The sequence below is a fragment of the Alexandromys fortis genome, unplaced genomic scaffold (assembly GCF_014885135.2).
Source record: "Alexandromys fortis isolate MF-2015 unplaced genomic scaffold, M_Fortis_MF-2015_v1.1 scaffold_59, whole genome shotgun sequence".
Lineage (NCBI taxonomy): Eukaryota > Metazoa > Chordata > Mammalia > Rodentia > Cricetidae > Alexandromys > Alexandromys fortis.
Genome location: NW_026067943.1, coordinates 2473569 through 2495345, shown reverse-complemented (window position 1 = coordinate 2495345; position 21777 = coordinate 2473569). Strand labels below are relative to the sequence as shown.

At 47.2% G+C, this 21777-nt stretch overlaps 1 protein-coding gene and 1 pseudogene across 4 annotated transcripts in view; one reads left to right on the top strand and one right to left on the bottom strand.

Moving 5' to 3' along the window:
* The window catches only part of Srgap3 (SLIT-ROBO Rho GTPase activating protein 3), a 427924-nt gene that overhangs the window by 322308 nt on the left and 83839 nt on the right, over positions 1 to 21777 (top strand). For all 4 annotated transcript variants that reach the window (XR_007592924.1, XM_050148545.1, XM_050148544.1 and 1 more), the window contains exon 3: positions 9098 to 9260. Coding sequence is in view for 3 of the 4 variants with exons in the window: in XM_050148545.1 (XP_050004502.1) it covers positions 9098 to 9260 (163 nt within the window). In the remaining variant the exon portion in view is untranslated. The remainder of the gene's footprint in view (positions 1 to 9097; positions 9261 to 21777) is intronic.
* On the bottom strand, positions 9823 to 10764 carry LOC126505525 (40S ribosomal protein S2-like; annotated as a pseudogene).

Genomic DNA, 21777 nt, shown 5'->3' with positions numbered 1-21777 from the left:
TGCACACACGCACACACAAACACATGCACACACACACATACACTTAAAATCAAAGGGAGATACTGAGCTTGGGCTTTGGAATGTGATAATCCCTATGTGAACAAAAGTTCACACTGTGGTCCATTTCCAGTTGCTTGTAAAAAATTATCACCTTCTCTCACCTCTAGTTTTCATCCTGCAGAATCTACCAGATCAAAGTTTCCATCATTTTTATATTCTAAGGTCCCTTGTCCACCTTCCCTCACCTCCAAAATCTCTCTTCCTTCTTCGGTCATTTCAACCTTCTACCTTTCACCTTTCATCCTCTACTGTCCATCTTCCATTTCTACCTCCCACCTTCCGCCTCCCACCTTCCACCTCTCCCACCTTCCACCTCTCCCACCTTCCGTCTCCCACCTTCCGTCTCCCACCTTCCGTCTCCCACCTTCCACCTCTCCCACCTTCCGTCTCCCACCTTCCGTCTCCCACCTTCCACCTCTCCCACCTTCCGTCTTCCACCTTCCACCACCTTCCACCTCCCATCTTCTACCTTTTATTATCACCAGTTTCCTCTTCTGGTCTGTGGCAGGGCTCTCTCAGGGGTCACCCTACACTGTGCTCTCTGTGACGGCTGCAGCCCTTTCTTCTCTTCTTAGTTTTCCATCTGGTCTTCACTGCTCCCACACACATTCCCTGGAATCCTCAGGTCATAATCAGTGGATTGCAAACTCTTAACCAAATTGTGATTTATTTGTGTGTGTATATATACATACGTACATATAGATCACATACGCATCAACAGCACCCTGATTTATTTATTTATTTATTTATTTATTTATTTATTTATTTATTTATTTATTTTTCGAGACAGGGTTTCTCTGTAGCTTTGGAGCCTGTCCTGGAACGAACTAGCTCTTACAAGACCAGGCTGGTCTCGAACTCACAGAGATCCGCCTGCCCTCTGCCTCCCAAGTGCTGGGATTAAAGGCGTGTGCCACCCTGGTTTTTGTATTAAAAATGATGAGTAGATTTAAAGGGCACACTGCATGTAGGACTTTAGTTTTGTCTCCATTCCATTAGGCAGGTAGAATAATAGTGGATTTTAAGGCTTGTATAGGACGTTATACTTTGCAACTTCATTCACGAACCATTAGTTTGATCATCCTTCTAAGAATCCTGGTGGCACATGGAGAATCAGAGGAGGCATCATCACCCCTCTGGGACAGACAAGGGACTTGAAGGCCAGGCCCAGTGGATCCTAACTCAGGACCCACAGTTGAAGGATGAAATAAATGACCAGATGAGCCTTAGCAGGGCTTCCTCTGCTTGATTCTGTTAGATAAACCGAGGCACTGAGGCTTTCAGGGAAGGAGATGGAGAGATTGCCCAGGTGATTCCTGATGGGACAGTGGTTTTCATTTCAGGACGTGACCAAAGATGGGGTCTGGTTCTTGAAGAAGGTGCCAACTGCAGGGACTTGTGCTCTCTAGATCCCAAGATCCCAGGACACTGGATTTAGATCCATGTGCCTCTGGGGTTCTGCAGGCTTGGATCTGGGTTCTGTTTGCTAAGCGGAATTTTCCAGTCCCCAGCTGGGAAGCTGGCAGAGCTAGCTTGCTGCTAATTTCATTTTCCTAACTTACCAGCTTGGCAAGGCTTGGCCTCTCCAGCTTCAGTCTCTTGGAACCTCATTCCCACCTTTCTTAGCCAAAGAAAGCAAGCAAGCTGTGACTCACCAGAAATGTTCATTGCTAGTTTCTAGCCATAAAAAAGAAAATATGTACATCTGCGGAAGTTCTGCCCTTATGTCCTAGCTCAGCAGCTTCTGCCTGCCGAGGAGAGGCTTGGGTGCAGGATGAAAAAGCATAAGAGTCACTCAGAGTGGGCCGGAGAGAGGGAAGGCTGCCTCACTTCATTTTGGTGTCTTCTAAGAAGGGAGCTTTAGCAAGCAATGGTAGCAGAGGAAGGTAAGTATCAGGCCCAGGGACCCTTTGGAAGAAGGACAGGTGACCCCAGGAAAAGGAGAGTGGAAGCAGAGGTTCCTGAGCATCCCCAACCTAGTCTGTCACCTGTGCTCTGGATATTGTTTTCTGCAGTCCCAGGGTAATGCGGATGGTACATGGGATGAGGCACCCAGGACCCATCCCCCGCAGGCTCCCAGCCACACTGTGCAGCCTGCCTTTCCTACCCATTCATTCCTCTGCTTTGTCCACACTGGTCTTTATTTAATCCCTTAACTACATGTGCTAAGTCCCCTGCCCCTTAAGGGAGGCCATGCTTCTAGTACTTTCCCTTAACCCCCTCTAATTCTTCTTAGAAGCCCACCTTACTTACTCCTTCCTCATAGATCCTTTAGTGGAACCTTGAAGTCAGGCCTCACGATCTTTGCTCTGGGCTCTCGTGGCATGGTATTTACTCTAGCACTTTCTGTCAGTGTAATTCTGCACACACCTGTGATGTCTCTAATGATGGGACAATGGTCTTTATTCTGCCACTTGTATTATTTTAATAAAATGCAGATTGGCCAGTAGCCAGGCAGGAAGTAGAGCCAGGACGACCAGGCAGGATATAGAGACAGGGCAATGAGAGCAGGAGAATTCTGGGAAGAGGAAAGCTCAGTCTGCAGTCATCACCCAGACACAGAGGAAGCAAGATGAGAATGCCTCGCTGAAAAAGGTGCCAAGCCATGTGGCTAACATAGACAAGAATAATGGGCCAATTTAAGATGTAAGAATTAGTTAATAAGAAGCCTGGGCTAATAGGCCAACCAGTTTATAATTAATGTAGACCTCTGTGTGTTCCTTTGGGACTGAACAGCTGAGACACCAGGTGGGACAGAGACCTTTGTGAACATGATTCTGTGTCCCCCAGCACACTGTCTACTGTATGGAGGACAGGAGCCACACACGTGCTCAAGGTCAACTTGGAGCCTGGCCTACAGAATGCACATCATAAAGGCAGTGCACAGATGAGCCACTGAGGAATGACCAGGGAGCTCTTTCCTGGTGTTTAGTGGCATGATTTGAGTAGCTAGGCCACCTGCATAGGTGACCTGTGTATTGTCACTTTGCTAGAAGGTAGATGGTCCAGGTGTCTTTCTACTTCACCTTTGTGGCTCCTATTGATAGCCCAGTGAGGTAGTGAGGGACTGCCACCACTGTGGCTAAGGTCACAGATGCCAGCCTTCTATAGAAGGGCTAGTTCTAACTCTGATCCTGGCTGTGAAGAGCCTACTTGGCATATTAGTTGCTTTTGGTTCTGTGGTAAATGCCATGACCAAAAGCGAACATGGAAGAAAAAGTTTATTTTGTTAGCTTATGGTTCCAAAAGGGAGGCCATAATGACTGAGGAGGCGTGGCGGCAGATAGCCATGGCGGAAAGCTGAGCAATCACATCTTCAACCACAAACACAAAGCAAAGAATGAGAACTGGAAGGGGGTGAGACTATAAACTCCCAAAACTGTCCCCAGTGATACCTCCTCTAGCAAGGCTGCACCTCCCCAGACAGAACCTAACCAGGGACTGGGTGTTCCGACAGAGGAGCTGATTGAGGACGGTTTTCAAACTGTCATGCCCAGCTTTTTGTGTGTGTGAGCTGGGACCACACATATGAGTGGAAACAGGGCAGGGAAGAGATGGGAAGGTAGAACTAGCTTTTTCCCATGCTGGGTGGAGCTTGGAGTGGGCATGCTGTCTAGAAGGCAGGTATGGCTCACTGTTCTTGCCTATTGGGTCCTTGTTCCCAGCCACGGGAGTCAGGAGAGCTGCCTCTCTCTGATTGCCGCCTTGAAGACTCTCAGGGGGAGGGGCTGTCTCCCTCCCAGTCATAGCTCTGCTCTAACCTTTGCTTCATTCTCCAAAGGCTACTTCTATGTCCCCAGGTGTCCAGCTAGAAAATGGGTGTCATCCTGGAGTCTCCCTGCTCAGCCCCCACCCTTCTCAGTTGGCCCCCAAGTTCAGTCAATACCAAGGCACTGAATCCTTCAGCTTCTCTCTTGGCCCCTGGATGATACCCCCTGTCCTCCCAGGGTCCCACTGTAAGGACTGAGAAGACATTTCGGCCCCTTTACTCCTTTGCTCTAGATGAGCTGTTCTCAATCTGCTGGCCATGAGTCGAACAACCTTTTCACAGGGGCCACCTAAAGCCATCAGAAAACACAGATGTCTACATTACGATTCGTAATAGTAGGAAAATTTCAGATATGAAGTAGCAGTGAAAATATTTTTATGGGTGGGGTCACCACAACATGAGGACTGTATTAAAGGGTCAGAGCCTTAGGAAGGGTGAGAACCACTGCTCTAGAGCCTTCTATTGCTCCCTGATGACTTCAGGATAAAGATCCAACTCTTTAATGGTCCTTAAAGGCCCTTTGCTATTGGTGTCTTCCATATTCCCAGCCTCATCTGTCCCCTGGGATCTCACCCCAAGCATCACGCGGGGCCGGAAGCTGCTCGTCAGCCCACCAGCATGCTCTCTTCTCCTTTTGGCTGGCCCTTTGGTAATAGTTCTCCACCCAGAAGGTTCTGCTCCAGGAATGTCCACTCCAGCTTTTGATCCTCAGTCTAGAAAGTACTATCTGAAAGAAGACAGCAGTGACCACCTTACTTCTGGGTCTGGTATGGAGGCTCAGCAGCCTCCTTCCCATGGATATGTTAATGAGGCTACAGCATTGTCTCCTGTCTCTCATGCATCTTTAAGTAGAAGGCTCAGGCGGAGGCTCACCAGAGAAGTTGAGCTTCTATACACACAGCACCTGCACGAACTAGTGTATGTGTACATGTGTGAATGCATGCAGCCCCACATGTGAACACATACAAATGCATGCACCCACAGAGAGACGATGAATGGAAGCCTGAAGGAGCCCCAGGATCTCTTCAATACATTAGCTGCTACTATTATCTTCCTTCTCCTTCCCTCTGCCCCCTTCTTCTTGCTCCTTCTCTTCTTGCTCCTCCCCATCTTCACTCCCACACTCTTCCTCAACCCAGTCTTGGGTTGTGCCACCTCCTGGCCCACAAGTTCTGTCCTTTTTGTCTGTCTGCTACCATTTTGCTCTGGCCAGGCAACCTAATTAAAGATCATCATTAAAGTCAATCTAGCACTTCCGAGTCCTTTCAAAATCACTTGCCTTTTTGCTTTCCTCCGAAACCTCCATGATTTTTACACATTTAATTCCCCAGATGCTGTTCAATTCTTGCATCCCAGATTGAGCTAAGCCCCTGAAGCGATTTCAGTAACAGCTCAATTATACTGCTCTCCTTTAATCCTTTCATTCCCATCGCCTCCCAGGAAGTAGCAGGAAGTGGGATGGATCGTGTTCTCTGCCCAAACCTGCTTCTTTCCCCGCAGCTCTCCTCCTAGTCTGTCGTTGGCTTCCTCCCAGTAGCCTGAAAGCCAACTCTCAGAATCACCATTCTCTCCTTCTGCTCCCACTCGTCTTTCCTGCAGCTCTTCAAGATGAGATGTACCCTGATGTGGAGGGTTTGTCTAGACTTCAGTGATCCCAATGCTACCACCCAGCCTTCACCAGCTCCCTTTGCCTGAAATAAGATTCCTTCATGAGTGGTACTCCTGTCTCTAACTCATATTTGTGTCCACACTTACCCACCTGCTCGGTATTCTATCCATTTATCATCTTTATTTTCTATTCATCTGTCCACTCAGCCATATAACTATCAATGCATCTGTATATATACATACATATGTGTCTGTCTGTCTATCTATCATCTATCTATCTATCTATCTATCTATCTATCTATCTATCTATCTATCTATCTATCTATCGTTCATCATCCATCCATCCATCTGTGCCATCCAGCTGCCTACCTACGTATCTACCTCACTCATTCATCTGTCCATCCATCTGTTCATTGTATCTACCTACCCTACTCTCCCTCCAATTGCCCCTCCGTGATTTTTCCAAAACACACACTAGTTATACTTATATAACCTCTGTGACTTCCTACTTCCGAGAAAAAAAAATCTGAATTCTGACTACAGAGTAAAATCTTTTGAAGAATGTTTTTAAAGTACCAATAGCAAGTTCCACTCTAGCACTTTGTCCTGGTATTTTGATAAGTCCCCGAGGTTATTCCACTATGTAACATGGGCTCAAAACTCCATAGCCTAGATGACAGAGTCCCAACCACTTTGATCTGACACTCCATGCCTGCTGTAGTCAAGTCTCTATGCTGTTTCCCAGCCCCTCATTTCCAACCATCTTCCAGTAGCAGCCTCAGAATTCAGGGCTTCCAGAGATAATTTATTATTCAGTCTCCCTCTCTCTTTCTCTCTCTCTCTTACACACACACACACACACATGCACACACACACCACACATGCACACACACACACACCACATGCACAGAGAGAGAGAGAGAGAGAGAGAGAGAGAGAGAGAGAGAGAGAGAGAGAGAGAGAGAGAGAGCCTTCTGATTGGAGCCCCATATCCATTCTTCAAAACCCCAGTACAAATGAAATCTTTTCTCAAGGGTCCCTTTAGCGTAGCATCTGCTCTGTGGTTGCCACCTTACTGAGCACAGTGAGTACAACAGAAGCAGTACCTGCTCCCTAAGAGTTCCCAGGAAGCTGAGAGATGGGGCCTAGACATTAAAGGCAGAATCCATCAGGCAGCCTTCTGTAACAACAAGGAATTTCATGAGACAGTCAATTTCTGAAGAGAAAGTTTTTTGGTTTTGTTTTTTATTGTTTTGGGCTAACAGTCTTATAGGTTTTACTCAACAATTGGGCTTCCAGGTCTCCCGCATGTGTGTGTAGGGCATAGCATATCATGGTGTGGTGTGAATTCATGGTATCGCAGAGCTGATACCCTCACGGCAGGAAGGGGAGAAGGGGAAGAGGAGGGTCTGCAGTCTCAAGAGGCTGTGCTTACAGTGAACTAATAGCCTCCCACCTCTTAAAAAGATTCCCTCATTTCCTAACAGCACCACCCCGGGAACCACTGGGAGACACTCAAGTCCAAACTCTAGCATAGTTCTCAAAGTCACACATGCATCCGAATCCCCAAGAGGGCTTGTAGAGCCAGGGTGCCTGGCCAAACTCCAGGGTTTCTGACTAGTGGCCCTGATAGTTTGTACCTCCAACAAGCTCCTATCAATGCCAGTGTTGCTGGCCAGAGAGGACGCTTGAGAACCGCTGTCAGCCCATGGTCAAGGGACGACTCTGAGGAAGAATGGCACTTGAGCTATACAGGAAGTGGAGGAGGCAGCCAGGGAAGGAGGAGTTGCTAGTGTGGTCCAGTTAGCAAGAAGGGCACCAGTGTGCAGGTCCCAGAAGGAGGAGCCTGTCATGAAAACAGAAGGGACCAGAGTAAAAGTGCAAAGGGTGCACGGCTCCTGTAACTCCAGCAGACGGATGCTCTGGGTGCATCTACATTGTTGACCTACATGGTCTCCTCTTTAATTCTTTTTCTTTTGCTTTGATCTCAACCTCTTGACAGGGAACCCCTTCAAGGCAGAGTCTGTGTTACAGACGCCTGTAGAAGAACACAGCCCACTCCGAACCGGCTGTGGAATCAGTGCACAGGGAACCTAGCTAGGCCTGAATTTTACCAATTCAGATCTTTCCAGAATGTCAGCAAAGGGTGGCTCGTTAGTGTTGCATCCTCCTTATGTTTTCTTAGGCAGTTGCATACTCACCCTGACAACGTGTGTTTCCAATTATTCCCCTGTAAAGCCGGTGCTGCTGGTCTGACCACTGCCTCTATCCCAAACTCTCTTCTCCCAAATATTTGCTGCTTAGATTTTCCAGCCCATTTGGTGATAGAAGAAGAAGAAAACTCCTTGAAGTTAAATGGCTCCTCTTCTCTTACCTTCTGAAATTCCAGGAACTGGGGGAAGGTGAGAGAGGAACATCCCAGAAGCCCATGGGGCTGCTCTCTACAACACCTCTACTGTGTCCTGGTGAGGAGGATGCAGTCACAGCCGGAGTCAGCACTTAACCTTCCTCACAACCTGACCCAGCGACTGCATTTCCTTACTTAGCCTGCTTCCCAAGGAGCCAGTCATTAAGGACAAGGGTGGAGCAAGGCAGGGTTGGGGTTCTCTGGAGCTAGTGGTAGGCCTTGTTTACAATATTTCTTTCCATAATAGAAAGCACAGTGAGAGAAAGATGGGGACTTGAAGAAGGAGAACCCCAGCTCAGGTATGCCGTGTGTCAAGATGGGGTCATCGATTGCATTGAGTTTAGGGTTTTATTTGCCTTTCTCCTTACAGAAGAGTATGTACCCCTTTTCCTGAACCCCACCGAGGGATCTTTGGGAAAGTAGAGACGAGAGATTTTCGATTGTCTCATTAGCTTGGAAAGCAGTGATACACAGAGATCCTCAGACATCAGATCACATCGGAGTGCCTGGAGGGCTTCTTAAAGCCCAAATTGCCAGGCCCAAGCCCAGTGCTTCTGATTCTTCAAGGGTGAAGGATGCATTTCCGATAAGTTTTCAGGGCATCACAGCATGGCATCCTGTGTCATCACCAGCTAGACCCCAGCTAGAGTCAGTCTGATAGCTCATCAGTCACTATCGGACAAAGGCTTATTTATCCTGTAGGTGCCTGTATTTCCCTTTGCCCCTGCTCCCACATGCAGACTCTGAACCCCCCAGGCCTACCCGTCCCAGCTCTTTCAAGCATGGTCATTGTCACACTGGTTTTTAGGAGGTCAGGAGCTCCCTAGGGAAAGACAAAGGTGTTAAAAGCCCAGGGGACTCTGTGGGTTAGTGGAGGCAGGTTAGCAGAGAGGAAGTAGCTTCTTCTGTTTTCCACTGCATAGACCTAGCAACCGTGAAATATTTCAGAGCAATCTGTTTAGTATTTCTCAGCCCGTTGAGATAGAATCTTCCCAGGAGAGGGAGGGAACCTGATGAGTGCTTCATTCAGGACGAGCATGGATGGCCCAGGACAGAGACAGAGTCAACCACCCCAAGGGCTAGCTCTGGAGCTGCTTGCTCTACCACCATGAACTATCGCTTCACTCCTCTGGCCTGTTTCCATAGTTGTAAGAAGTGTAATAAGATTGACTTTGAAGGTGACTGTGAGGGTCAAAAGTGAGTGACCACGTGAACTGACGTGAAGCCAACCTGAGCCATCTTGGTTCCCACAGGAAGGACCAATACCTCCTCTCGCCCGTGAACTGTTGGTATCTGGTACTGCATCAGACCCGGCGGGAAAGCCGAGATCATGCCACCCTCAATGACATCTTCATGAACAATGTCATCGTCCGCCTTTCCCAGATCAGTGAGGATGTCATCAGACTCTTCAAAAAGGTGAGTTGCCCTATCTGCCCCAGGTGTCTTTCCCAGACTGGCCATGATGATATTCTACCGTCATGGTGAGATGTATTTTGGAGACAAGGGACCAGAAAGGTAGGTGTTGAATGATACAGGGGGCAGAAGGGTTCACCATACTCTCCAGCCCAAATTTGACCTCTGTATGTGCCTTTGAAAGACTGTGTGTACTCAGCCACTTTAGCGCCTACGGACACAAGAGTAAAAGCCTTTGCGTAGCTAGGTATGTAGTATATGTTTATGCTAGGCAATCTGGAAAAGTGGAGGTGGGCATGGATACAAAAATTTAAATCAACAGGGACTGGAGAGATGGCTCAGAGGTTAAGAGCACTGACTGCTCTTCCAGAGGTCCTGAGTTCAATTCCCAGCAACCACATGGTGGCTCACAACCATCTGTAATGAGGTCTTGTGCCCACTTATGGCCTGTAGGCAGACATACAGGCAGAACATTGTATACATAATAAATTAAATCTTTATTTAAAAAAATTAAATCAACAGAAATTTTACCAGTCAACCAGTTTTTTTTTTTTAACAGACTTAATTCACTTTTATTTTCCTTGTATAAAAACCCTTATGTGGTGGCTACAGCTGGAGCCTGGGTCCTCTGAACAGAGACTCTGGTGTGGTTTTTCACAAGATGGTCAGTAAATTCCTGATAAGGAGACTTGGTGAACACAGTCTCTTTCCAGAGGTCGGGGGTCAGGTAGCTGTAGGTCTTAGAGATGGCATCAAAGGTGGCTTTGGCCAAGTTGCCCAGGGTGGCAGTGCAGCCCCTGGCTGATGTGTAGCAGTCATCAATGCCAGCCATCATCAGTAGCTTCTTGGGCACAGGAGCGGAGACTATGCCAGTGCCTCTGGGGGCAGGGATGAGACGCACCAGCACAGAACCACAGCGACCTGTCACTTTGCAAGGAACAGTGTGGGGCTTGCCAATCTTGTTCCCCCAGTAGCCTCTCCGCACAGGGACAATGGAAAGCTTGGCCAAGATGATGGCCCCACGGATGGCAGTGGCTACCTCCTTGGAGCACTTGATACCGAGACCTACGTGACCATTGTAGTCCCCAATAGTGACGAAAGCCTTGAACCTGGTCCGCTGGCCTGCCCTAGTCTGCTTCTGCACGGGCATGATCTTCAGAAGCTCATCCTTTAGGGAAGCTCCCAGGAAAAAGTCAATAATCTCAGATTCCTTGATGGGCAGGGAGAACAGGTAGATCTCCTCTAGGGACTTGATCTTCATGTCCTTAACCAGGCAGCCCAGCTTGGTGACGGGAATCCACTCCTTGTCTTCAGCTTTACCTCCGCGAGCCCCACGGCCTCGCCCTCGGCCATGGCCTCGCCCTCGGCCATGGCCCCTCAGACCGCTGCCTGCCGAATCCTCCGCGGAAGCCGCCACGGACTCCTAATCCTGGGCCCCCGGGTCCTCCGGACCCTCCCGCTGCACCGGCGTCATCCGCCATTTGGTGTTTTCTAGAAGAAGAAGAAGAAGAAGCCAGTCAACCAGTTTTAAAAGTCTAAGAATTTCTTTATGTATATAGATATGTATACCTATATAAATATATTTCCCTCTAGTGCCTCTAATTTGTGCATTTTCTAGAGTGCATGCACCTCCCTCCTGTGTAAGATCATACTGTGTATTTGAGGTGACTGCCTGCTTATGTCACCTACCAAACTTAGGTGATGCCCTCTGTCAGAACTTTCCCACATTGAAAATAAGCTTCTGTCTTGAATGCCGTCACAGCATTTTGTTATATAGACTTACCCCGACCTACGTGCCTGGTGTCTCTCTGCTGAACACTTCGGTAAACGCCGTTCTTTTACTGTTACCAAAAGCCCCACTGTGAGCTCCCCCCACGTCCACTGTTACTCAGGATCAGTTTCCGCAATGATAGGCTCAAAAGTTGGTTTACTTTCCAGGCTTTGGTGGAATACTCCATTGTTAAAAGAAAGGTTTACCAAGGGAAATATCCAGGAGCCAAGTGTGAAGAGAGCCATCGCTTTTTATGTCCCCTAAAGCCTTTGTCCTATGCGTCTTACCAATGGAGGCTCTATGTAACTGTGCAAAGAATTGAATTTTTATAAAATGGGTGTGCCATTTAGCTTTCTCTTAGTCTGTTGAGCGAGGCTGAAGTTGGCTTCTTTGGGGGGCCCGTGTGAAGGTCAGGCATGCTGTCCTGTGGGGAAGGACCTTAGCAGGATGCTAGATTCCTTAATATTTTAGAAAAGAAATAATCCTGTTACTATCCCTTTAAAAACCCAAGTGTCCTGTATATCTTCAGGCTTGTGACTTATACCTGTGCCTCAGTTTCCTCATTTGTGAAATGCTCACAGACCATCCCGCTAGCGTTAGACAAGATACGCCATTCTTGTGTGATCTGTGTATCTTTGGGTTCATGACTTACATTTTCTGTGCCTCAGTTTTCTCTCTTGTGAAATGGGTAAAAACACCTTGGAGGGGAGTGGGCAACACAGGCTAGCCTGGCCTTGCTCTGTGAGAGCTGGCTGTGACCCTAGGACAGCAGCGGTTGTCACTCAGTGTAGCTGAGGTACAGTTGGCTAGACACACAAGGAAGGGGACAAGCTGCTGACTTAAAATAGAATCACCCTCCCAAGGTCTGTGCTTGGATGGTCCCCTTTGAGGGTGGCGTCCACAGAAGAGCTGTGGCTGCTGCCTCATGACCTCCCACCACACAGAACACTTCTGGTTTCTTCCTGAAGCCGTGTTTATGAAATGTGGTCTGAGTTTAATATTTGCATAAGCAAACATAATTAGAACAGTAAATACAGTGCCAGAAAAAAAAATCTATCACCCCCTAGTGCTTCGCAGAGGCCAGCCAGCAAGCATTAGCTGTCTGCTGCTTTGGAGTCCTGATCCTGGCTGGGCCCCCGCCCGCTGCCGCTGTGACAGTCTTGCCTGGGTGGGAATGACTCAGGGAGAAAGGGTCGGCAAGGCCTTTAGGAAACGAAGGCTGTCTTTTCCCGAGCTGAGCCCTGGGACAGGGAGATAAATCTTCACAGTTCTCATTTAGCCTGACAGCAGCCTGACTTGTGATGGAGGTTAACAGGGTGGAAAATAATGAAAAATGTCCGCAGCTGAGCTCCTAGCTGCCTTGTTACCAGGCCCGTCCTGTAGAACAAAGGAACTGACCTGGCCCCTGTGGGCTGGGAGAGGGTTGCGGACAAGCCTGCCTGGCTGATTGAGCCCAGTGAGGTTCCTTTGTTTTGCCCGTATTAGAGATAACTCAGAGCTAAACCCGTGCTCCTTATATAGGGAGAATTCTTGTATCTATATCAACCACTTCAGGACTAAGTCCTGGGAGAATGGGGGGCACACCCCATTTTACGTAGATGGGAGAGAGTCTTGGGCAGCTTCAAGGAGAACCTACGTGTGGCTTCAGCCCCTTACCATCAGTGAGGCAAGGCTTTTAGAGTTTGTCTCTGTACTGCCTCACTGACCACCTTGGCAAAGTCTCTTTAAGCCTCAGTTTTCTTATCTGGGAAGTGGGTCTGGTACAATGCTCACACTGGGGAGCACTTGAAAGAGCAGAGGCAGGTGAAGTCCCACCAAAAGGTATGGCACTCCGAACATACTCAAGAAATGGAAGCTCACTAATGGTCCCTCGCATGGAGGCGTGTGGCCAGTATGGTATCCTAGGGCTTGGTGGGGTGTTTCCTGACCACCCACCCGGTCTTACCGTAACAGTCGAGCTGCAGGAGGCCAGGAATGGTTGCTGTGGGCTTGAAATAGTTGCCCTGCCGGCCATCTTCTCACTTGATTCTCACACTTTCAACATTCTCTACGCTCCCTTTCACGGAGTCTGGATTATAGTTGTTTGTTTGTTTTATTTTGATTTGGTTATTTTTAAATATTTTTTTATTTTATGTGCACTCTGTGTGTGTGTGTGTGTGTGTGCGTGCGTGCGTGTGTGTGTGTGTGTGTGTGTGTGTGTGTGTGAGAGCCAGGTGCATGCAGTGCCTGTAGATGACAGAAGAGGGCGCTGGATCCTCTGAACAGGAGTTACAAGCAGTGTGAGCCATAACATGGGTGCTGGGAACTGAACCTGGGTCCTCTGCCAGAACAGAACGTGCTCTTAACCACTGAGCTACTTCCTAGCTCATGGGGACTCTATTCTAAGCAGAAATGATAGCATTGAAAATTCTAAAAACTTAGGTCACTTAATGTCACCCAGCTGCTCGGGCCACTGAGTCATCATGAGTTCATCATAAGTTCAAGGCCAACTCAGGCCACAGAGTGAATTCGTGACTAACCTGGGCAACTTAGAGGATCCTGTCTCAAAAAAACAAAGGAGTGTAACTGGCCTGTCAGAAATTAGGATCTTCCAAAGAGATACTTGTATCTCTCAGTTCTGACTATCAGATCTTGATACAATGGACCTCAGAGAAATAAGGTTTTCTCCAGGAACTTCATGCTAGCAAAAGGAAAAGGTAGGAGTGTGTGCGTGCGTGTGTATGTGTGTGTGCACATGTGTGTATATTTGTTTCCCTGTAAGATATTTCACACAGGTATAGCAACCTGTCAGAATATCTTTTCAGGATGAGACTGAGTCCAGGGAAAGATGGGTGTGTGGGCCCGACCACGCCTTGACCAGGACGTGTCAAATGTGCAAGTCCTTTGCCCTCTATTTAAACTTCATCTCACTTCAGGGCCCCAAAGACAGACTTGAGGGTTTTTATGTAGCTTTATCTGTTTTCTCAATGTAGCACTGAATAAATCTCCTCCTGTTTTTTTTTTTTGAGGGGGGGGGCTTTCCACTTTTAAATTGGCTCTCTTTATTGGTTTATTGAGAACGGGTTGCTGGACCTGACTTGGGCATAGCATGTGATACCCTCACCCCCAGTTCGATGACAGATGGGCTCGGGATGTAGCTCAGAGACTGAACATTTGACTAGTGTGCATGACTAGCCCAGCATTCAATCCCCAGCACCAGGGAAAGGTAGTTCAGAAGCTCATGGAGGTGGGCTGACTTTAAGAGGAGGGGTCTGCCTCAAATAGAGCAAAGTGGAACAGAATGAGGTCTTAGAGGCCCTCTGGAATGATCAGTACCTGTGTCCGTGGACAACAGAAATACAGTTCAACCTGCTTGAGGGGGAAAAAGCTTTTCCCTTCTTTACAAGGTGACCTTGGCTTCAGGCATGGGTGTGCTTCTAGGGACATAAGAATTGTTTCCAGGAAATCGCCTATTTCTGCTATGTGACTTTGGTGTCTGTTTCCCAGTTTTCAGGGGGACAGTTTTGATGAGGAGCCTTTTCTTAGTTAGTTTGTCCCACTTTTATGACCAGGGGGCTCCCAGCAGCTCCAGGCTTGAATCTCATGTTTTGAATCTAGCATTAGATTTTCTGAGCACTGATTGGCCCAACACAGACATGCAGTCACCCTTGCTGCTGCAGTCTGGTGAGGAAGGCCTAAGTGTGGGAGAGATGCCCACCTCTGGAGCAAGAGGTGCTCAACCCTGCTGACCCACAGGGCTGAGGATGGATGAGGGTGGCTCCCCAAGAAAAGTTGGGGTGGTCCTTATGAGAAGAGATATTAGAAGTCCCCTGGGCCCTCTACTCCAGTTGTTTTTATCATATTTAACTAGGCGTCCCCTCAATGAAGGATATGCCTTACCTCTCAGGACTGCCCTCTATCTGGGAACAGCTATGATCAACATGCCTTCAATGCAGAAATGAAATATTACGAGTTTTTTGCTCTTGGGTTCCTGAGGACCACAAATATCCAATAAGTGTAAAAACTCATGCGTGGCTTGGAGACAGACATGAAGGTGGTCCACCCAGGTCTTTGCTGCCTGGAGACGAACATTCTCATTCACTGGTATCTTCTCAAGCTGCTCCCATAGGTCATGCTGAGTTTTCTCCGACCTCTAGTAGTCTATGGTGAGAAGCACTGGGGAGAAAGGATTGGCAAGCTTGGAGCTGTGAGGGCTCAGCTGAAACCTCCAGTTATTTTTGCATTAACTTTTAAAATCTGGCCTGCACACCCCTGTACATTGCCCCCCCCCCCCCCCTGTTAATCTCTTTAAAACTTCATCTCATTAGATTCTGGCCAAATTACTTCAGTGAAGTTTCTAGGATTTTTCTCAAGAGGCAAGAACTCCTCATCTGTGGGGAAGGCCTGTGTCATAACATCCTCAGGCCGTCCTTGTGTGTGTAGCCTTCTGTGTTGATTTGAACAAGATGTCTCTCATTGTTGTGGGATATTTACCAGAGAAGACTGCTCGGACATGGGTTTAAGCCAATAGAAAAGCTTTATTAGCGGGCCTGTGACTACACCGGGTGTTCAGGATCCTGGTGTAGCATTGAGTCTTTCTCAGGGTGAGCTTTGAAGCACAAAAACCACATTCTGGGTTGACATCCTTCAGTTAACACAAACAGTTGGCCAGAAGCAGAACTACAGAAGCTCAAAAGCAAGGTTAGTACATTTAGAGAGTTTCCCAGAACTATGGACTTTGATGGGTTTAGGCCTTTGTTTTAGCTTTGGCAGGTGGAACTGTTTACAGCCTGAGAGGAACTTCCATCATGGAGTCAGTCATGATAAGGTCTGGGCCCTTACACCATAAGCCTTGAGCACTGGTCCCTATTTGGTAGCTGTTTGGAAAGCATTTGGAAGTGTGGCCTTGCTGGAAGAAGGGTGTGACTGGCCAGGCTTTGAGGTTTCAAAAGACTTTTTTTCACTACCTCCTGTTTGTGCCCGGAGATGTGAGCTCTCACCCATTGCTGCCACCGTGCCCTCACCCTACCCTCATAATCTCTAACCTGAGAACGAGTTGGCAGTGAGGGTGTTGAAGAGTAAAGGTGAGTGTGCCAAGTGAGAGAGGGTTGGAAGGGCTCAGGAGACAGAACAGATTGTGACGGAGGTCAGAGGCACACCAGAACTGAGGGGACAGACAGCAGGCTAGGCTGAATTCAGCTCTTAAACATAACCTGCTTGGTCATTACGTTAAGACAGCTCTCAGCCTTCCTAGTGCTGTGACCCTTTAATACAGTTCCTCATGTTGTGGGGACTCCTAACCATAGCATTTTCATAACTGTAATTTTGTTACTGTTATGAATTGTAATGCAAATATCTGTTTTCTGATAGTCTCAGGTGACCCCTGTGAAAGGGCTGCTTGACCCCAAAGGGGTCGTGAACCACAGGTTTAGAACCACTACCTTAAGCTAGACCATTTTAAAACTTGGGAGATTTCATACCAGCTGTTTTGGCATTTGCTTATAATCCCAGCACTCGGGAGATGGGGGTAGGAGAATCAGGAGTTCAAGTTTAGCTACATTGTGAGTTTAGAGAAGCCTGAGCTGTCTGAGACCCTATCTCACAAAACCAAACCAAACAGGACTGCCTACGGCCCAGCCTCCCTAATGTTGTCCAGTATGTGTATTGACTCTTTTATTTCATTTTCCCCGCCTTTCCCGACTTTGCGTTTGTGGGCTCCCCATTAAACATTACCTGCCAGTGGGCGTCATATTCTAGCCTGGGGTAGCATCCCCTGGAGACGTGTTGGGGCAGATCTCTGGGGTCCATAGTCTCAGTTGCTGATCCAGTAGGTCCAGAGTGTGGCCTGAGAATCTGTGTTGCTAACCAACTCTCAGCCGACTATGGAGACCCGCGTGGGAAGGTCTTCCAGTGCAGCCTTCTTGTTTTATAGGTAAGGAAACAGAGGCCTGTGTCTGCTAGGGAAGCAATCTTCCCCAAGCCCAGGTATTTGACCCAGCTCGGAATCCAGCCCTATTCAGCACCCCAGCTGGGAGGGTCACTGTGTGTCACAGGCATCTCTCTTTCCCCTGACTGTTTCTGAGAGTAGGTATTGAAGCCCAGCCCATTTGCAGCCTCTTCTGTTTTCCTCTGCTCCCTTCACAATAGCCATCCATTATTCTGCACGCCGATGCCTGTGGAATTTAATTACTTGCCCTGGCCGTGATGTGAATTTGATTGTTGGAAGCCATAGCATTCTGGAAGAAGCGCTAATGAGGAGAGACTCTCAGCAGAGACGAGAGGGCATTTGGGGGGCCTGTGTTTGAAAGCAGCCCTTCACTGTGTGGCAACAAGGACTTGGTCTTCAGTGAGTTTTCTCATCCCCGCCTCGAAGATGTCCATTGCATTTCATAAATAAATCAGGGCTTTTGTGTCCAATAATTGCTTTGCTTTGTAACAGAGATCAAAAGCAGCCGTGGCCTTGGATTCAAAGCCAAGTTTATTTTTCAATTTTTTTTTCTTGCAGGAGAGAGTGAGGGTTTGCATGCTGGAGGGTCCAGCGGTGAGGTCTACACTGGGGTGGGAGAACAAAGAGATGAGGGACCTCAGCCTGTCTCCACTGTCTCCCAGGGAGACAGACAGCCTGTGAAGCAGGCCTCAGCAGCCTTTCCTGCTCATTCAATGCACATTTGCCAGTGCTAATATGATGGCAAATAAGCAATTGTAGCAAAGAAACAGTTAGTGCTTATTCTGTACAAGGCCCTAAGCATTCTGTATGCACTGAATTCTTCAAGTCTGAGAAGAAGACTTCCCATCACCCCATTGTACAGATAAGGAAACCCAAGCAAGTAGAGGCTGCAGTTTTACTTCAGATACATCCAACTCAGTGGTAGAGACCAGGCGATGAACAGGCCGGAGAAACAGTTTAAACATAGCGCCCTCCTTTGGGATGCTTCTAGGGTAGTATAGAAGTTGAGCTAGATACAAAGAAATGATTTGTTTGGATGCATCAGGGAGGGGTGACCATCCCTACCCAAGTTCATTCAGAAGGAGGTTCAAGGAAGGCATGGTGTCATGGATTCAGTGCTGCAGTGAAACCTGGTGCTAAGAGTTGATCACAGCTTGGCTCCCTTGGGAAGCTGACTCTCATAGAGATAAAGTACAGGTTGGGTTGGGGGTCCTACCTGAAGAAGGAAAGGGACGGGGAGCAGGAGGCATCAAGGGGCAGAGTGTGTGGTGGAGTCATAAGAAGCTGAGATGGACCTGCAGAGCTGAGCCTAGAGGTTGGGCCCTTCTATCCTCATGCTGGTTGATCAGTTGTCTCTGAAGAGGGTGTGCGCATGCTTAGGCAGATTGCTCCTCCAACCATGCTGTCTATAGGTAGCATTTCCCAGGAGGACGTTCTCCGTCCTGCATGGAAGCTTGAGTGTCACACGATGGTATCCTCGACAAATACACAGCGCTTTGAGGGAAGCAAGAGAAGCAAAGTTGAATGGGTAGGAGAAGCAGACCAGCACCATGGCTGACCAGGACTGTGGCTGAGCTTAGAGACTCTACCTCAGACCCTGCTGCCTTCGTCCATCTGAGCACAGTTTGATCCTTCCACTCTGTTTTGTCATTTTCAAAATGAAGCGAATGGAAATCTCCTTCCGATGGCTGGTTTAAGATTAAAAGATGATGTGAAATGCCCACCCAGCAAACAGTAAGCAATCAGTACATGCTAGTGATTAATAAGGTTGTTTGCAGGTCTTTGAGAAGGAATGAAGTGAGGGAGATTAAAGGTGGGGGGGATGCTGGGAAGGTTTTATTCAGGGTCCACAGGTTAAACAAATTTTGGGAAGACATCACCTCTAGCATCTCAAAGAAGCTGGTGTGTTTGTCTCTTCTTTTGTGACCTCTTATTTCTTTTTCTTGCCTTATTAGTTTGGCTAGTACCTCTAGCCTGTACAACACAGAGGGAAGAGGCACCCTTGATGTCTAAAAGGCGTGCTTCTAACTCTTACCATTTAAGAAAAAAAAAAGGAAAACTAGGCCCACTTAAGACCCCCCCCACACACCACCTGCTTCCTGCTTCATGTCTGCTCATAAGATTAATATGCACAAGTTAATAATGTTTTTGGGTGCCAATCCTACTCAGTTAGGAAGTGTCATTAAAATGCATAGTGAGAAGAAAAGAGTGATTGCAGATTCATGCTGCCAATGCACAATGAGCCACACCCTAGGAGTTTTGGTGTATGGCGCTGTCATTGCCATCCAGACATAAATACCACATAATTCCCATTGTAATTTCACTTTGCATGGGTTATTTAAAGTGATGGGCTTTCTCCCCTTATTTCAAATATTTTTGTTTTGTTTTTGAGGCAGGGTATCACTGTGTATCCCTCGCTGACCCAGAGCTCGAAATGTAGAGTGGCATTGAACATAAATCTATTGCTTCTGCCTCCCAAGTGTTGGGATTGAAGGTATAGGACACCATGCCTGGCCATTTCAAATATTTTTATATATTATTTTAAATTTCTAGCTTTATTGTGGTTTGGGCTGGAGATACCGCTCAGCAGTTAGGAGTACTTCCTGTTCTTAGAGAGGATATGGGTTCAGTTCCCAGCACCTACACAGTGGCTCATGATCATCCATGGTTCCAGTTTCAGGGAATCCAACAACCTCTTCAGACCTCTGAGGGCATCAGGCATGCATGGGGTACACATGTATATATACAGCAGGCAAAACACTCAAATGCATATAGTAAATAAATCTTTAGAATCATCTATAGTTTAAATCAGGCGGTAGTGGCGCACGCCTTTAATCCCAGTACTCGAGAAGCAGAGGCAGGCAGATCTCTGTGAGTTCGAGTCCAGCCTGGTCTACAAGAGCTAGTTCCAGGGCAGGCTCCAAAGCCACAGAGAAACCCCTGTCTCAAACTACCCCCCCCCACTAAAAAAAGAAATTCAGGTGTGTGTGTGTGTGTGTGTGCACGCATGTGCATCTGTTGGGCGTTGGACATATCAAGCACTGATCCTTCCTAGAAGGCGATAGTCAGAAGTCCTAGAGCATGGCTAGAAAAGTGAAAAGGGCAGCGCAGAGCCGAGGGGTAAACAAGCTCTCAGCACAGGGGAACCTAGGGCATAGCAGTAGTGTGAGAAAGGAAAGAGAAAGGATGACAGTTAGCAGATGAGCTGCTTCAGCTGGTTGGTGGCTTTCTCTTCTGAGTTATAGAAACAGATTCTGCACAGACACTACCTATTGCACACACATGCACAGGCATGCCTATATTTTTACACACAACCCCCTTCCAACCCCACAAAACCCGTATCTTATTTCCCCAAAGTGTATTTCAGATAAGTTAGAATACTAAAGATAAACAGAAAAACTTGATTGGAAGAAAATGTTGGAGATTATGAGATTGTGTGCATTTGTGTGTGTGTATGTGTGTGTGTGTGAGAGAGAGAGAGAGAAAGAGAGAGGAGATGTTTGTGATACATATACATTAAGTGCCAATGCCCATGGAGTCCAAAGCAGGGTGTCAAATCCCATGAATCTGAGTTTACGGGGAGCTGTGGGTTCTGGGAACCAAACTTGGGTCATCTGCAAGAGTGGTATATGCTCTTACCTGCTGAGCCATTTCCCCAACACTCTAAATTAAAAATAAATTAATATATACTCCAAAAGAAAAATACTAGTAAATTCAATTATAATACTTTAAAAACTGTCCATACAATAACAATCATAAGTTAGTAGACTGATAGACAAAATACATTTGAGACAAGGAGAAGATATTTGATCTTTACAGAATTAATAAAATTTTAATACCCAGAAAAATAAAATCAGCTTTTACAAATACATAAGAAAAGAACAAACAGCCCAGTAGGAATGTGGGTAAGAGATACAGCTGCGCAGGTCGCAGAAGATGCAACTGCAGTACTAAAAATAAGAAAGAATGCTCATACTGGTACTCAGAACAACCCGTTGCTGGGTGGGTTAACTAAGCAGTCCCTGGTGGGGACCAGTATGTAAAGTGTCAGGGGTTGTCATAGGAGCGTAAATTGTCTATTATCAATGGCGGCTGCAAATTACCTAGTATCAATGGAGAAAGAATTACAGGCTCTGCAACCAAGCAATTCCATTTTTCAGTATAACCGAAAGATTTTTTTAAGCCATCTACACACATACAAATTTTTATAGAGATGTTTTCTATAAATAGTTCAATATTTCGCTCACAATTGTTGGTTATAGTCTGTGGTTTCAGGGAAATCAAGGTCGGAACCCTACATCACAGTCAAGAACAGAGAGAAGATGGGGGAATCCATGCTGCAGCTGACGTGCTTATCCTGGCCTAGCCTCCTTCCTTCTTACACAGTCTAGGCCCCTGCTCAGGAAGCATGCTACTCACAGTGGCCTGGGGCAGTGGACCATCAGGACAGTGGCAAACTGTTGAACAATCACAGACACGGCCACCATTTACCTGACCTCTAGATAGTTCCTTGTTAAGCATCCGTCCTGTGGGCTGGAGAGAAAGTTCTGAGGTTAAGAGCACTGGTTGCAGCTCCTGGGGATCTGGTGCCCATTAGGAGAATGGTTAATTAATAAGCTATAGGCAGTCACATGCTAGAACAGTATAAATCTACATCTGTTAATAACAGGTCAGATAACTTGAAAATATGATGTTAAGTGAGAAAAGAGGGGTCAAGCATTATATTTTTCCTGGTATTGTGGTGCAGGCCTATGACCCCAGCTCTTGAGACGGTTGTGTGTGGGGGGGAATGATTTTGAGTTTGAAGCCAGCATGAGCTCTCA